This window comes from Rhamphochromis sp. 'chilingali', assembly GCF_963969265.1.
Source record: "Rhamphochromis sp. 'chilingali' genome assembly, chromosome: 3".
NCBI lineage: Eukaryota > Metazoa > Chordata > Actinopteri > Cichliformes > Cichlidae > Rhamphochromis > Rhamphochromis sp. 'chilingali'.
This window is the reverse complement of record NC_137931.1, coordinates 3,844,161-3,862,205: the sequence shown is the minus strand read 5'-3', so window position 1 is coordinate 3,862,205 and position 18,045 is coordinate 3,844,161. Positions and strand designations below refer to the sequence as shown.

Sequence of the window (18,045 nt, the reverse complement as noted above, 5' to 3'; positions counted from 1 at the left end):
TAAGCCGCCTGTTGCAGTCATTTGGCACATTATAAGTAAAATTGAAGCACACGATCCCAAAGCACAACATCAACATTTATTTATATACAAAAATGAAAATTCTTTTTACAGAAAAGAATTGTAACTTCACAATATTGCATTAAGATGAGCAGACAGATTTTAATCTCAGCATCGTGCACACAGATTTTTCAGGACACTGGAAGAGTTCCTGCCGTGGATTTAGATGTTAGTGTTGTGTGGATGATCCCATTCTGTCATCTTTGTGTTACTAACACTGATGCTTTTACACTTTAGGACCCTCGAGACCTCTGCTGCTCAGCCGTCCTGATCGCTGCCTCCACTTTAACCAGAGGCTGTAACCTCTGATCATTTCACCTGCACCGACAGTAAAACTCTTCTCCAGAACCAAACGTGCCATAAACCCGTCACAGCTTCATCATCAGCTCAGTCTCAGCAACATGCAGACGACCGAGCAGCAGAAACTCTGCAGGGAACGTCTGAAGTCTGTTCTTCAGTTTTCCCAGCTCACTGTTTATTGAACATGAGACAGAAAAATAACTTCACCTTTAATGTGAAACTTTTATCGCCTGTGACATGTTTGCAGGAAGTTTTCATGCTGTGATTTAGTGTCACAGCCATAAATATCACACAAGGTAAAAACTGCAAGTCCCAGCATCCTCTGTGTTTAGGGAGGAGCAGTGAAAGTGAAAGTGTTGATCCTCCGTTCAGAGCAGCAGGAGGAGGAAGGTGGAGCTGAGGCAGGCGAGTGTTAACATGAATATGTTTCTTCTTATGACATAAAATAATTCCACGCTGTTCGTGTCTGTGGGTGAAACGTGAGGCCGGTCGGCTCCTCTGAGCGCTGGTTTCCTGTAAGTAGAGAGGAAGTGAGTTCAGCTGAGAGAGCAGGAGGAGAGTGAGAGCTGTGCTGAGGCAGGTGAGTGTTAACATGAATATGTTTCTTCTTATGACATAAAATAATTCCACGCTGTTCATGTCTGTGGATGAAACGTGAGGCCGGTCGGCTCCTCTGAGCGCTGGTTTCCTGTAAGTAGAGAGGAAGTGAGTTTAGCTGAGAGAGCAGGAGGAGAGTGAGAGCTGTGCTGAGGCAGGTGAGTGTTAACACCGCTCTGACATTACTGTGTCTCTGTGGCGGGAACAACAGGCTCCGTCAGTGGAGGCAAAAATAATCAGACTTTGGTTTTTCAAAGGAAACTACTTTATGTTGGGAGAAGCCGCGCGCTCATTGGATAACGACTTGTCAATCTCAAGTTATTAGCCAATGAGCGCGCAGGTTCACAGTAAGACCCGCCCTTATCACGACATTTTTAAAAACTAAACGTCCAAATTCATCGGCTGCATCCTCCCGAGGACCCGGCCTTCGCGGTCTACGTGGGCTGGGTCCTCAGAAGGTCGGGTATGCCGGAAGTAAACGGCTGGGGAAATTGGACAGTCTTGCCTTCTGATTAGCGTCACCGCTGTCTCGGTGGAGTTTAATAAACTCGGCTGTCTGTTCCTTGCTATCTGCAATATAACAGGACACTGGAGTAAATTCTCGACCGTCTCATACTTCTGTTTAATCAGTTTTCTGTTTGATGTTTATTCAGCTGTGTAAAAACCAAGGAGGAACCCACCCGGGGGATTAATAAAGTTTTATTTTATCTAACCTAATCTAATAACTTTAATCTCAGCCAAACCGATTTACTCACGAACAAACAAAACACTGAAAAAAGCCAAACAATAACATTTTAGGTTGTCTATACAGGCACGTGCGGGGGGGGGCTGGAGGGGCTTGAGCACCCGCCCCTTTCCTGATGGGTGCCCAAAGTGCCCTTTTGTTGAGGCAACTTTTAAATTTTTTTTATTTATTTATTTATTTATTTTATGTGTGTGTGCGTGCGGAGTCCTGTCTGTGCCCTTCAACAATAATATTTAACTATTAATCACAGTTTTGCTAAATAAAAGGATCTGGCTTGCATCAGTCACATGATCACATTTAACCAATGATCGCCCTTGACGGCAGAACGCGCTGGTTACGAGCCGGGAACGAGCTCACAAAGAGCACGCGCATTTTTAGCGGTCCGGAGCTGTAGGAGAAACACAAGTTAACTCAGAGACACAGACTGATGCGACAAACCCAGTAAGTAGGTGTACAGCGTACACTGTAGTGTGTAGCACCCAGGAGTATTGGCTTATTACGTACACGTTGGTAAGTTGTCTTGTGGTAATTTGACGAACTGAAACAAACGAGCGTGCTGTGTGTGCAACAGCGTGACAAACATTACCTGTCCTTTTATTAACTGCACAAGTAGTGCTGGTCATAGCTGCTGGCTCACTGGGTAAGGCTGTCATGGGTCTGTAGCTCTGTCACCGTTTTAGGGAACATATTTAGTTTTAAAGTAAGTTACAGAGCATTTCCTGCCTTTCTGGGGGGATTATATTTCACTAAAAAACGATCTAATATACATGTCCACATAATTATGCATTATTATAATATTTTAAAAAACACACGCTGTATTTTAAAGAACATACTTTAAGAAGCAGATTATATTAGATTTATATTTTAAATAAGACAAAGTTTGGATTTTACAGCAGCAAAATGATTGTATCTCTACAGTTTAAAAATGTAATAAGCTTTGCCCTGCACAGAGTGGATAGTGAAACAAATGGAATCATCATAAATACATTATTTCATATTTATTACTTCCCCCTCCTCATTGCTTTATTATTGTAGCTCTAGTAATAAATAATAATGTAAGGATTCTGAATCAGCACCGTGATGCCCATAGTATATACAGTATTCTGAAGAAGGTCTAAAATATCACTGTGCGTGCGTGCATGTGTGTGTTTTATGTATATGGAGTTTTAAAAAAAATATTACTCATGATATAACATTGTCCAGACATGGCTGGTAAGGACATGAGGAGGAAACAGTAGGTGTGTGAGGCTACTAAAGGCAGGGCTATAACATTTTTCTGTCATCATTTTATTATAGATTAAGTGCTGGAGTTGTTAGGTGTGGATAATTAGATTATAGTTTATTGCAATAGCAAGTTGTGCCTTGTTCTCAGATAGACAGCAAGTGGAGAGTGATGTATGAAATGATGGGATGGAAGGAAGAAGAGAAGCAAAGAGTGATTCACAGGCAGAGCCTAATTTATTTCTCACAGTTTTTCGTTGCCTTATGGTTCCAAGCGCTGTCACCAATCTTTGCATTTTGTTATTATCTCATGACACTTGTTTAATCAGCTACCATCTCTCCTGTGGACTTTTTAATGTCTACAGTCTCAGATCAACACAGCCCTGCCCTCCAGCACTATCAGCAGCAGGAGCAGCAGAAACACCTCAACAGCAACATTGTACCCATCAGGTAAAACATCGGCTACGTTTGCTTTGCCTTGTCGCCACCTCACAACAGTGATATAGTATGATGCGATCCCATATTAGATTGTTGATGAATGTGTGTTGTTGTTATTCAGCCTGGTTCAATGTGCCCCTTTTTAACTTTGAGCACCCGCCCCTTTAAACGTCTCTGCACGGCCCTGGACTTATATATCATGTTTAACCTGAGTAGCGAAAGTCCGCGGTGATCTGAAAATGATGTGCCGGGAGTTGTGCCGTTCTCGGTGGCTTCAGTGACCCTCGAGCTCCCGGCTGGCTATAGTGCTGGTGGGTAGCAGACGTCTCCGAAAACGTCGAAGCACTTTTGCAAATATGCGGTATCTTGATAAACCGAGCAGATATTTGATGTTTACACAGCTACTTTCTCGCCTGAAAATATGTTAAAAGTTTATTTTGTGACACAGAAAGATTAGTATGAGTAATTTTAAAACTTAGTAGCGGCCGCCAAATTGAGGAACTGGATTTGGTGGTCATGAAAATGGCATTAAACAAGTCCCCAGGGACAGATGGACTCACTACTAATTTTTATCAATTCTTCTGGAAGGACCTAAGAACTTTATTGTTTGATGCATTAAAGGAATCGATAGAGAAAAAAAGAACTGATGCCGAGCATGAAACAAGCGCTGATAACCCTGATCCCTAAATCGGGTAAGGATAAAAGAATTTTAGACAATTTAAGACCCATCACCTTAAACACTGACTATAAGATCCTGTCTGGAGCTGTAGCTGAGAGGCTAAAGAAAGGCATCTCAAACATTATCAGTGAAACGCAATCAGGTTTTTTGAAAGGAAGACTAATTCATAACAATATTGGGCTGGTTTTGGACCTCCTTGAGTACAGTGAAATAATCCAAGATGTCACGGTCCTGAGTCTGTGGACTCAGTGTTTTTCTGTTTGTATTAGTTATCTTTGATTTCATGATGTGTTTTGATTCTCTTGGGTTTGATTTTTGTCGCTAGTATTCCTAACTCCCTAGGTCCTTGGCATTTCTTGTGTTCTCCTTCTTAGGTCGTGGTTCTGTGTTACTTCTGTTAGTATACAGTCATCTCTGTCAGTGTGTCTCTTGTTCTGTCACTGTATCCCCTAGTTTAGTCCACGTCTGTTCAGTTTCCTGTTTTACTTTGAAAGTCTGTGTACTATGTCAATGTGTTGAGTTTTGCCGCCCCTTGTCTTGTCATGTCTGATGAGTCCCAGCTGTGTTCTCCTCCTGTTTCACATTCCCTAATCACCTCAGTATGTATTTAAGCCCTGTGTTTTTCCCTGCCAGTTGTTGCGTCCTCCACGTTTGTTGTGTGTGTATTCATTGTCGTCTACCTTCAGCATCTCCAGTCTAGTTAGTTTAAGTTGTTGTTTATGTATCGCCAAGGGTGACTCACCAGCAAATAAAGCTGTCGTTTAAGTTAATGTTTTGTCTCCGAGTCCTGCACGTGGGTCCAGCCACTGACAGCTACACAACTCATCGTGACACAAGAGAGAGGATACATCCTGTTCTTGGATTTTTACAAAGCATTTGACTCAGTTGAACATACGTTCATATTAAAAACTCTGCAGTCTTTTGGTTTTGGACAGGAATTTATCAATGTTATAGAGATGCTATATAATGACATTAACAGCTCTGTTTTGCTAGAACATGGTACATGTTCAAGGTTTGAGGTTAATAGAGGGATAAGGCAGGGATGTAGCAGCTCACCACTTCTGTTCATCATGGTTGCTGAGCTGTTGTCTATTTTGATTAAAAACAGTCACATTGAGGGGTTAACTGTGATGGGTGAACAGATAATAATCAGTCAGCTCGCAGATGATACCACCCTGTTTCTAAAAAACGAGGACCAGATTCCTTTAGCCTTACAGGTGATCAACCACTTCTCCAAAGCTTCTGGCCTACAGCTGAATATTAATGAATAAGAAATTCTAGCTCTGCATGAGTGTCCCCTGCAAGCAATAGATAATATACAGATCAAAAAAAGAGGTTAAGTATCTGGGCATTGTAATTTGCAAGGATAAGACATCAACAGAAAATAAGAATATCTGTGCCAATATAGAAAAGTGTAAGTCTATTTTAAACAGGTGGCTGCAAAGGGACATAACTCTGTTTGGGAGAATCTTGCTAACCAAAATGGACAGTCTGTCCAGACTAATCTATCCAGCCTTTTCTCTGCCCATATCTCCAAAACTAATTAAATCTATAAATAATCTTAATTTTAGGTTCATATGGAGGAACAAATGTCATTATATAAAGAAAAATGATATGATTAAGAATTATGAAGAGGGTGGGGCTAATGCCATTGACTTTGATGTTATGAATGGTGTACTAAAACTGAAATGGTTAAGATCTTTCATTAGGAACAAAAATTCCTTTTGGAACATTATTCCCAGTGTGATTTTTGGCAAAATGGGTGGAATAGACTTTTTGTTACGTTGTGACTTTGATTGCAGTTCGTTACCTGTTAAACTCTCAGCTTTCCATCAGCAGGTCCTTCTCTACTGGAAGATCTTAAGGGATTTGGGCTGTAGCTCATTTTACGGATGATAATGGGGTCTTATTAAAACATGAGACGTTTTGTGAGAAATTTGATGTAAGATGTACTGCTAACAGATATAAATCCCTAGTGAAAGCCATCCCAGTCCCTTTGAGATCAATGATAAAAGAAGATATTGTGCACTCTAAAATTTCTCCTGGACTGAGGCAGCTCTGCATAGCTGGAGTTGAATTTGGTGACAGCAGGTTTACAAACAAAGTGATCAGGAATATTTTGATCAACGACATTTGCCCTAATCCGGTTAAAAGAAATTATATCCTTAAAGAATTTGAGACCATGGAGGTTAAGGCGATAAGAAAAAAGTATATTTCACTTCCTCTTTCCCCTAAAGTAAAAGAGGTTCACTTTAAAATCATTAATGAGGTTTATCCAACCAATGAATTCTTAAGACGGAAATTTAACTTAGATGTGAACGCCTGCACATTTTGTGAAAATGATATTGAAAGTCTGGATCACTTGTTTTTCTACTGTGAATCAGTGCACTCCTTCTGGACTGACATGTGGAGCTGGCTACAGTCCAGGAGAATTCAGTTACCACATTTGACGGTGACAGTAATAAAATTTGGAATACTTGCTGAGAATGCAGATTTTGACCTGTTGATTAGGACGATTTTGTTAATGGGAAAATTTTTTCTTCACAAATGCAGATACTTTAAAGCTAAACCATTTATAAACAGAAGGCTGAATGACTTTAGACTCTGGGCTAAATCGCTGAAACTTGTGAATAACAAGAAAGCTCATAAACTTGTTGTTTTATTTAACGAGTTTAATCTATGTTAAAAAAAAAAGAAACCTCCCTATTTTATAATCATGACTGCCATTTTTTGCTCATGGTATTTTTTGCCTTTGGTTCAAATCCTTCAAAATACATACAAAATCAGTATCGATACTGACGTAAATTAATAGAAATAGAGATGGACCGATACGTAATATCGCATTGGTCCATCTCTATTTCCCTTTCTGGATTAAGGAAGGTTGTAAAAGCAGCTCGATGTACAACCTGTTCTTTGGATCCTCTACCAGCCTGGGCTATAAAGGAACTGTGGTCAGCATTAGGACCCTACAACCTGTTTCTTTTAAATACTTCATTGAGTCTTTCCTGAATGTTTTAAATCAGCTGTGGTAGTACCAATCTTGAAAAAGCCTGGACTGGATGTTGACATGGTCGCAAATAGGGCAGGGTATCGTCACTGAATTCTAGAATCGATTTGATTCCGATTCACAAGGTCCTGAATCAATTCGATCCACGATTCGATTCAATTCGATTTGAATCTGGGAAATTTTGCCTCAGACAGTCAGAAATATTATAATTCAGATCAGTACATTTACATATTTTTGTATCTATAAAAAGGAAGCTGACACTCGCAAGACTTTATCAAAGGTGTGAGCATCACAGCAGAGGCCTTTGTGTCAAAGTAGCTGAAGATAAAACAGAAAAACATGAAGGTGGTTTTATAAAAATATTCTACAGTAGATCAAAAACGAAAGAAAACCATTAATCGACATATGAACATTACCTCTGAAGTTACAGCGGTTTTATGACAGACACAGTGTTTTGCAATTTGCATAATTTTAAAAAGTTTAAATTTGTTCAGAAGCCTGTTGAACGGCAGAAATTAGGTTTTCTTTTCGGAAGTAAGTAAAAGGAAAAAAACAGCGGCCGACAGCGCTGTAAACAACGGTAGACTTGTGCGTAACAAGCAAGCGAATAATGCAGAAAACAGATTTTTAGACAGGAAACTGTGTGTGAGAGAGAGAGAGAGAGCTGTGCATGACGTGTGATTTTATCCTGGTGGAAGCAAAACAGCAAAAGTCAGAGTGAGTTCATGACGATGTTTATGTGAAGCGTAGTTTGGATCTTCTTTTGCTGCTGGTTCAGTCAATATTGTTTGGAGAGAGATAAAACTAACAGCTTTAGAATCAGCGTAAAAAGGACGTAAACACAAAGCTCGGAGCCGCCGAAACATCAGAATCAGCGAGCTGTCGGCTTTCAGCCCCGACCGTGTCCGTGCCATCGGGTGAGAAAGGCGACATCTCACTGATTCTGATGCGTCGGCGGCTCCGCGCTTTGTGTTTACGTCTTTGTGCAGAATCCGTGTTCCTGCTCTCATTTACTGTTTCAGCTGTTTGGTGGTTGTTAAAGTTTTGTGAGGTTTAACCTGAGATTCTGGCGTTGGTGCAAAATGCAGCTGCTCGCATTTTAACAAGAACTGGGAAATTTGAGCACATTACCCCTGTTCTGAGATCTCTTCACTGGCTACCTTGTCAGGTTCGAGCAGATTTTAAGGTCCTGCTGCTCACCTACAAGGCTTTAAACGGATTGGCACCTTCATACCTCTCCGACCTTTTACACCTTTATGTTCCATCTCGTGCTCTCCGATCTCAGGACTCTGGTCTTCTAAAAGTTCTTAGAGCCAGAAAAAAGACAATTGGAGAGCTTTTTCTTTTCATGCCCCGTTTCTGTGGAACAACCTCCCACAAGATATTCAGCAGGCTGCTCTGTGGAGGTTTTTAAAACCAAGTTGAAGACACATTTGTTCACCCGATCCTACACGTCTTAATTCTATGGCTTTTAGTTTTTACATTTTTATTGTTTTTAACTTGTATTGTGTCTTTTACCTGTATTGCTATGTATCGCTTTTATTTTATTTATCTCTTTAGTTGTACAGCACTTTGTTTGAAAGCGCTTTATAAATAAAGTTATTATTATTATTATTATTACAAGGTCCACATTTACGGGAACATCTGCTACAGATATGGGAGAATATTTGATTTCTATTGTAGACAGAAGCCACGGGTGTGTTCAGTCAAACGTTTAGAATAAACTTTGGTCTATAAATGTGTTTCATGATTTATTTTTAACTCCAACTGCTTATTTGTACTATGCTTTCATTTCAGAGTGCAATGAGAAATAAAAAGGATATTTTCAATAAAACTGTCATGATCCTGGGTCTGTGACTCAGTGTTTTCTGTTTTGTATTGTTAATCTTTGATTTCATGATGTATCTTTGTTTATTCTTACGTTTTGGTTCTGTGTTTTGTTGTACCTCTAAGTTCAGTCTATGTATTTCCTGCTTTGTTGTGAAGGTCCGTGTCTCATGTCAGTGTGTTTAGTTTGCGTTTCCTCTGTCTCGTCTTGTCAATCACTCCCAGCTGTGTCCTCCTGTGTCTCATTCCCTCGTTATCCCTCTGTGTATTTAAGCCTTGTGTTTGCCTCTGTTAGTTGCTGGTTTGTCTGTGTATCTGTCAGGGTCCTGGGTCTCCTGAGCTAGTGGTTTCAGTTCTTTGTGATTTTTGTGTTATGTCAGTTTAGTTTGAGTTATTCTATGCTTCCTAGGTTTTGATTCCCTGCCCCCCTTGTTTCTCTGTGCACTCTGTTCTGTGTTTAGTCTTCTCTGTCCATTTGTTCCGCCCTGTGTTGTTGCCTTCTGTGTCTCCCTCTGTGTAACTGTCTATATCCGGTTGTTCAGTGATGACGCGACGAATCCTACTTCCGGGTCTAAAGTAGTCTGCGTTTAATATGGCTTTTGTGTTGTTAACATGTTTAATGTTATGTATTTTCTTCTATTTGATCTCAAAAAGCTCCTAAAACAGTCAGTGATCACTGTTGACCTCCCTCGGCTTTTATTACCGCTAATCATTTATTTAAGCTCAGTTTTTAAAACCTTAGGATGTAACTACAGCCCAGCCCATGCAGCAGTATATGAATGACTAACCTCGTATTGTGGATGGATTATCGCAGTTGTTCTCCTGGCTGAAGTTTGGTCCTTTTACAGCATCCTGCCATGCGATTACATTTGTTCCTGACCACCGAGAACACTCACGTTAAATTTTATCGAGTGGAAAAAAAGTTAGCTTGTTTATATTATGCTAACATAGCTGTGTCGCTAGCGGTCACGTAGCACATCATTATATACCAGCTAGCCCAACTTCAGTAACCCTACAAACGTCACTGCTGTTTAGTTTTCTGTCTTCATTTATGCTGGAAGTGATAGCAGAGCTGTACGTTTGAATTTGTTTCCAAAACCCCACAGTCAGGACATGCTATATTGTATTTAGATAGAAGCTAGCGAGCTAACTTCTAACTCTGTTAAATGTCATAAATTCCGTTTTCATGGATGCCTGGTTGTTAAACTCAATTGTTACACCTGGTAGAGCAGAACGCTGATCATTTTATTAAAGATGAAAGACTTTAGACAGTTTTTCAACTCTCAGTAATCCCATAGTGATCGTTTGATATATGGACCTGCAGCGGAGTTTAGACCCAGACACGGCTAGTGACGTCAGACTGAACAACCGGATAGTGATGTGTTGTGGTGCTTTGCTCCCACCCCTTGTGTTCCGTGTTTTCGTCTTCCCTTCGTGTACTTCTTCATATTCGTGTACTATTAGTTTTTAGGTTTTTGCTTAGTTTCCATGCTCACCTTCGCCATTTCTGTTTGTATCACCATGTGATGAATAAACTCACTTGCATCTGAGCTGCCTGCATAAAGGGTCCTTTAATAATTTACACACGGCTCGCAAACCGTGACGAAAACACTGGAAAAATTGGGCTGTTCTAAAACGTTTGACGGGTAGTGTATATATTTAGTTTATATATTTTCTTTATTTATAATAGTTTGTTTTATATTGTAGCAAAGTGTTACTTGGATACTTCTCTATGTGCTTCATGTGCAATTTTGTTGCATTCTGAGCCTTAGAAATTTATTGGTGGTAGTGATGAACTGCTGTTAGAATCAAGTTAAATTCCGATAAATCAGACAATTACCTCTCCAGCTGTTGTTACAGTCTTTGTTTATCGGGTCCTTACAGGGTAAAAGATGACGACACCTAAAGAAATCCTTCTGGGGACTTTGAAGGATTTGGGACGTGATGACTTTGAAGAATTTAAGTGGCATCTGAAGAACGGGTCTGTAGAAGGTTTACCAGCAATCCCAGAGAGTGAACTGGAGGATGCAGAGAGGACGAACATAGTGGATCTGATGTTTGATACCTACTCTATCAACACTTTTGAAGTCACTAAAAATCTTTTGGGGAGGTTAAACAGGAATGATCTGTTGGAGAATTTAAATAAAACCATCCCAGAACCCACAGGTAAGTCAGGGAATGACTAAACAAAAAATACATAAACAATAAAAACATTAGTTAACATTACACAGGTGCCATTAAAATCCATATAAATAATAAATCCAAAACACTTGCCAACACTTTCAGGAGTGAGAGACTGCAGAAAGCCAACAGTTTGTTTTATGCATCTGCACAAATAACCTCCTGTGTACACACATGAATATCTGCTCTTTGGGTTGGTTTGATTAAAATGGGACCAGCAGCAGGTTTTCTGCCCATTTTACAGATTTATATTGTCAGATTGGTTTTAGAGCTGTTTTATCAACATAAATGAGGCGACAACAGTTTGGGACACGTCACAAATATGATCAAAGTGCTTTCTCTTAAATCTATTTACCAGTTGAAGGTAAAGTTAAAAAAATGGCTGCCATTTCTTTCTGCTGTTTGGAGACCCAAACAAAAAAATGCCCACACAGTAAATGCTTTTTATTATGGTTGATAAACAGGACACTAAGGTGATTGGTCAAAGGTTGGAGGAAAGCCACAGTTCTCCTTATTTGACTAAAATCCACCATTTCAGCTCATGTTTTTTCTTCTGCAGCTTTCTTGGAGATTCCACTTCAGCCTTCTGCTGGCAACGCTCCCGTTACCAAGCTTCCCTTAGGCAGCATCATTAGAAGACATAGCATACATTTACACTGCTATGCAGATGATACCCAGCTCCATCTGTCCATGAAGCCAGATAACTCACACCAATTAGTTAAACTGCAGGAATGTCTTAAAGACAAAGACCTGGATGGCCGCTAACTTTCTGCTTCTTAATTCAGATCAAACTGAGGTTATTGTACTCGGCCCTGAAAATCTTAGAAATATGGTATCTAACCAGATTCTTACTCTGGATGGCATTACCTTGGCCTCCAGTAACGCTGTGAGGAACCTTGGAGTCATTTTTGACCAGGACATGTCCTTCAACGCACATATTAAACAAATATGCAAGACTGCTTTCTTCCATTTGTGCAACATCTCTAAAGTTAGAAATATCCTGTCTCAGAGTGACGCTGAAAAACTAGTTCTGTCATGGTCCTGGGTCGTTCAGCGTTTTGTTTCATTTTTGGTATCACCTTGTGTACTTTGTGTTAATTCTGATTTTGTATTAGTTCTTAGGTTGATCTCTACCTGTGTCTTTCCTCTGTGTTCTGTTCGTGTCCCCGAGTTTGTGTTGTAAAACAGTCTGTTTCCTGTTTTACTTTGAAGGTTTGTGTCTCGTCTTGTGAATTAGGATCAGCTGTGCTCCCCTCCTGTGTGTCATTCCCTCATTACCTTGTGTGTATTTATAGTATGTGTCTGCCTGTGTTCCTCGTTGTGTCGTCTGCATTACTGTGTTAATCAGTGTTACTACTCGTCTCTCTATCCAGCCTTCTTTGTGTCATCTCTGTGTATTCCCCGCTGTCCTTATGTTTTCAGGTTTGTCTGTTACAGTGGCAAAAGTATTCGGCCCCCTTGAACTTTTCCACATTTTGTCACATTACAGCCACAAACATGAATCAGTTTTATTTGAATTCCAGGTGAAAGACCAACACAAAGCGGTGTACACGTGAGAAGTGGAATGAGAATCATACATGACTCCAAACATTTTTTACAAATAAATAACTGCAAAGTGGGGTGTGCGTAATTATTCAGCCCCCTTTGGTTTGAGTGCAGTCAGTTGCACATAGACGTTGCCTGATGAGTGCTAATGACTAAATAGAGTGCACCTGTGTGTAATCGAACAAGGCCGAACAAGGAGAGTGCTGATCAGAAATGCAGCCAAGAGGCCCATGGTGACTCTGGACGAGCTGCAGAGATCTACAGCTCAGGTGGGGGAATCTGTCCATAGGACAACTATTAGTCGTGCACTGCACAAAGTTGGCCTTTATGGAAGAGTGGCAAGAAGAAAGCCATTGTTAACAGAAAACCATAAGAAGTCCCGTTTGCAGTTTGCCACAAGCCATGTGGGGGACACAGCAAACATGTGGAAGAAGGTGCTCTGGTCAGATGAGACCAAAATGGAACTTATTGTTCAAAATGCAAAACGCTATGTGTGGTGGAAAACTAACACTGCACATGACTCTGAACACACCATCCCCACTGTCAAATATGGTGGTGGCAGCATCATGCTCTGGGGGTGCTTCTCTTCAGCAGGGACAGGGAAGCTGGTCAGAGTTGATGGGAAGATGGATGGAGCCAAATACAGGGCAATCTTGGAAGAAAACCTCTTGGAGTCTGCAAAAGACTTGAGACTGGGGCGGAGGTTCCCCTTCCAGCAGGACAACGACCCTGAACATAAAGCCAGGGCAACAATGGAATGGTTTAAAACAAAACATATCCATGTGTTAGAATGGCCCAGTCAAAGTCCAGATCTAAATCCAATCCAGAATCTGTGGCAAGATCTGAAAACTGCTGTTCACAAACGCTGCCCATCTAATCTGCCTGAGCTGGAGCTGTTTTGCAAAGAAGAATGGGCAAGAATTTCAGTCTGTAGATGTGCAAAGCTGGTAGAGACAGACCCTAAAAGACTGGCAGCTGTAACTGCAGCAAAAGCTGGTTCTACAAAGTATTGACTCAGGGGGCTGAATAATTACGCACACCCCACTTTGCAGTTATTTATTTGTACAAAATGTTTGGAATGATGTATGATTTTCGTTCCACTTCTCACGTGTGCACCACTTTGTGTTGGTCTTTCACCTGGAATTCCACTAACATTGATTCATGTTTGTGGCTGTAATGTGACAAAATGTGGAAAAGTTCAAGGGGGCCGAATACTTTTGCAAGCCACTGTAGTTTTTCCAGTTTAGGTTTATGTTTAGTTCTGCCCTCACCTTGGTTTGTTCACTGTAAATAAAACCTCACTCGCATCTCCACCACTGTCTGCAACTTGGGTCCTCATTTAACTCCACCGCACGACTGCTGCCCCAGCCGTGACAAGTTTATGCATTTATTACGTCAAGGCTGGACGACTGTAATTCATTATTATCAGCAAGTCCTAAAAACTCGCTGAAAAGGCTTCAGTTAATCCAAAATGCTGCAGCAAGAGTCCTGACAGGGACTAGAAAGAGAGAGCAGATTTCTCCTGTATCGACTTCCTGTTAAATCCAGAATTGAATTCAAAATCCTGCTCCTCACATACAAGGTCTTAAATAATCAGGCCCCATCTTATCTTAATGACCTTGTAGTACCATATCCCCCTATTAGAGCACTTCGCTCTCGCTCTGCAGGCCTACTTGTTGTTCACAGAGTATTTAAAAGTAGAATGGGAGGCAGAGCCTTCAGTTTTCAGGACCCAAAAAGATAGTTGGGGTTTTTTCTGTTGTATTATTGTAGGTTCTTTATCTTACAATATAAAGCACATTGGGGTGACTGTTGTTGTTATTTGGAGGAATTAATAAAAAAAACTTTTATACTTGAAATTCTTTCATTTATTCTACATATTTATTCATCACTGGCTCCATAGTGTTGTTTATGTAATATGTGAAATGTTGCTAGTATTGATTTGGTGCTGTATAAATAAACACAATTAAATCAAATGTGTCTCTATAAAACCTGCCCTCAGTTATAACCCAAGTGTCAGGGCTCAATGGCTCATGAAAAGGAATGGAGTCAAGCACAGAACCAAAAAACGGAGGCTGAGTGACTTTTAACAGAAATGTATTTTACTAGATTTCTTGACAGAGAAAGCTGAATCACGGCTAAATTCAACAGCAAGCGAGGTATTATGAGAAGTGCAGAGCTGAGGCCAGAACATAAGCTGAGGCAGGTCAAAGGAACAACAGGGGCAGAATCGGGCGAATAGAAACTATCCAGGATCACTGGAACAAAGGAGATAATAATCAGAGTGGTCCACAGTGTAGTGAATGAGTCCAAGATTTAAAAACTAAGAGGTGTTACGTGGCTGCAGGTGGAGATCAGCTGGAGGAGGAGATGAATTAAATCTGGGTACAGAGTGAGATGTGGGTGCACAGGGAGGCAGGCAGCTGAGGATGGCAGTTTGCAAGAGGGAGTTTTCCCAGCAGTGGCAGGCCAGAATCCTGAGGCGTGACTTATGGCGAGAGTTGGAAGATGTATCCAGGTGCCGACTAGGGAACAGGAAAAGAGGGTTACGCGAAACAAGCTGAGGAGCACAAGACAAAATGTGAGGCAGAGAACTGACTGTGGTAAGCAGACAATCTGGAGAAGGTTCATTGTGAGTGCTGCTCATAGATACTGCCGGAGTAATTGGCAACAGGTGAGGAGCAGGGAGGAGTGAGGAGGGCTCCACCCAGGGGAGGAGAGCTGATGCTGTGGAAAGTTACTCAGACTCACTCGGATCATGACACCAAGAGTCCAGTGAACTGAACACATAACCACAGTAACCAGAATGCAGTTTTCTCATTTGTGTCATTTGCTGTTTATTCATGCAGAGATTCTCACTGAGTGTCAGCTCAAACTCAAGTCAGACCTGAAGCAGAAGTTCCAGTGTGTGCTCGAGGGGATTTCTACAACAGAAAACCCGACCCTCCTGAGTCAGATCTACACAGAGCTCTATATCACAGGGGGAGGGACTGCAGAGGTTAATGAGGAACATGAGGTCAGACAGATTGAAACAGCATCCAGGAAACCAGACAGACCAGAAACAACCATCAGACAAGAAGACATCTTTAAACTCCCACCTGGAAGAGATAAACCAATCAGAACAGTGCTGACAATGGGAGTGGCTGGCATTGGGAAAACAGTCCTAACACAGAAGTTCACCCTGGACTGGGCTGAAGACAAAGCCAACCAGGACATCCAGTTCATGTTTCCATTCACTTTCAGAGAGCTGAATCTGCTGAAAGAGGAAAAGTTCAGCTTGGTGGAACTTGTTCATCACATCTTTACTGAAACCAAAAAAGCAGGAATCTACATCTTTGAAGACTTCCAGGTTGTGTTCATCTTTGATGGTCTGGATGAGTGTCGACCTCCTCTGGACTTCCACAAAACTACAATCCTGACTGACCCTAGAAAGTCCACCTCAGTGGATGTGCTGCTGATAAACCTCATCAGGGGGAAACTGCTTCCCTCTGCTCGCCTCTGGATAACCACACGACCTGCAGCAGCCAATCAGATCCCTCCTGACTGTGTTGGCGTGGTGACAGAGGTCAGAGGGTTCACTGACCCACAGAAGGAGGAGTACTTCAGGAAGAGATTCAGAGATGAGGAGCAGGCCAGCAGCATCATCTCCCACATCAAGACATCACGAAGCCTCCACATCATGTGCCACATCCCAGTCTTCTGCTGGATCACTGCTACAGTTCTGGAGTTTGTCATGAAGAACAAAGAGAGCAAAGATCTGCCTAAGACTCTCACAGAGCTCTACCTACGTCTTGTGCTATTTCACCTAAAAACGAAGGACATCAAGTATGATGGAGGAGCTGAGACAGAGTCATGCAGGAAGATCATTGAGTCTCTGGGAAAACTGGCCTTTGATCAGCTGCAGAAAGGAAACCTGATCTTCTATCAATCAGACCTGACAGAGTGTGGCATCGATATCAGAGCAGCCTCAGTGTACTCAGGAGTGTTCACACAGATCTTTAAAGCTGATGAGTGCCACATGTTCAACAACGTTGTTTACTGTTTCATCCATCTGAGCATTCAGGAGTTCTTTGCTGCTCTTCATGTCTATCTGACCTTCATCAACTCTGGAGTCAACCTGCTTAAGAAACAATCTCCTCTCTTTAAAATCTTCCAGAAAACACTTACTGTAAAAGACTTCTACCAGAGTGCTGTGGACAAAGCCTTAAAGAGTCCAAATGGACACCTGGACTTGTTCCTCCGCTTCCTCCTGGGTCTTTCACTGCAGACCAATCAGGATCTCCTATGCATGCTGACACAGACAGGAAGTAGCTCACAGACCAATCAGGAAACAGTTCACTACATCAAGAAGAAGCTCAGTGGGAAACTGTCTGCAGAGAAAAGCATCAACCTGCTCCACTGTCTGAATGAACTGGATGATCGTTCTCTAGTGGAGGAGATCCAACAGTCCCTGAGATCAGGACGTCTCTCCACAGATCAACTGTCTCCTGCTCAGTGGTCGGCTCTGGTCTTCATCTTACTGTCATCAGATCTGGATGAGTTCGACCTGGAGAAATACTCCCGTTCAGAGAAGGCATTTTTGAAGCTGCTGCCAGTGGTCAAAGCATCCAAGAAAGTGCTGTAAGTGAATCTATGAACAAATATGTTTAATAATGCTAGATGAATAAAAGAATATGTCTCCATTGTTATTCTTCCTCAGGCTGAGTCGTTGTGCACTCTCAAAAAGAAGCTTTGAAGCTTTGTCTGAAATTCTCAGCTCCCCATCCAATCATCTGAGAGAGCTGGACCTGAGCTCGAACTACCTGCAGGATTCAGAATTGGATTTGCTGTGTGTTGGACTAAAGAGTCCTGACTGTAAACTTGAAACTCTCAGGTAAGGATACAGACGTTTTGACACTTTTTGACTCTTAAATCTGTAAGTTTATCTTGATGCGGACGTTCAAAGTCAGCACAATTTTCCTTTTAAGTTCCTGAGTTTATATTTTTGACTGTCAGGTTGTCTGGACAGATGTTTTTATTTTATTTTATTTTTTTACTTGTCCCTAAAGTCAGAACTAAACCCACATGTAGATGACTTTCTGTTACTGGAGCAGCCTTCCTGAAGACAGCAGTGTGTTTTCATGCTTTTAAAGCCAAACTCACCTTTCTGACCTGGCTTTCATTTATTATCTATTTTTGTTTGTTTATTATATATTTATTTCTACTTTTTAACTACTGCTCACATCTTTTATCCTCCTTTTTAATTGTTCATTTCTTTTTACCCAGTGTTTCTATATTGCACTTTGTATTTGTCTATATTTATCATGCACTACTTTGCTCATTTATTGTTTGGTTTTAATGTTATTAAATTCCGGTTCTTTTGGTATTCGTTATGGCCAAAAAGACACGGCTCAAAAGTGGTCTTTTTACTTTTTAAGTTATTAAATTTGTAACTGTAGTGATTTGTGT

At 41.1% G+C, this 18,045-nt stretch overlaps 2 protein-coding genes across 2 annotated transcripts in view; both read left to right on the top strand.

Annotated features, from left to right (window-relative positions):
* The window catches only part of LOC308394299 (uncharacterized protein), a 1,060,216-nt gene that overhangs the window by 571,654 nt on the left and 470,517 nt on the right, over positions 1-18,045 (top strand). The window lies entirely within an intron of this gene.
* LOC308394305 (NLR family CARD domain-containing protein 3-like) lies at positions 3,350-17,822 on the top strand. Its single transcript, XM_080878563.1, has 5 exons — positions 3,350-3,370; positions 10,756-11,037; positions 15,447-17,217; positions 17,297-17,470; positions 17,646-17,822. The coding sequence occupies exons 2-5, from the start codon at positions 10,764-10,766 to the stop codon at positions 17,653-17,655; spliced, it is 2,229 nt and encodes a 742-aa protein (XP_080734689.1). The 5' UTR covers positions 3,350-3,370; positions 10,756-10,763; the 3' UTR covers positions 17,656-17,822.

What these genes read in the sequence shown, in the direction of transcription:
- LOC308394305 (XM_080878563.1), top strand. Translation starts at nt 10,764, where the DNA reads ATGACGACACCTAAAGAAATCCTTCTGGGGACTTTGAAGGATTTGGGA. An exon ending in AACCATCCCAGAACCCACAG is followed by an intron (nt 11,038 to 15,446) that starts GTAAGTCAGGGA and finishes TTATTCATGCAG; the next exon opens with AGATTCTCACTGAGTGTCAG. An exon ending in AAAGCATCCAAGAAAGTGCT is followed by an intron (nt 17,218 to 17,296) that starts GTAAGTGAATCT and finishes ATTCTTCCTCAG; the next exon opens with GCTGAGTCGTTGTGCACTCT.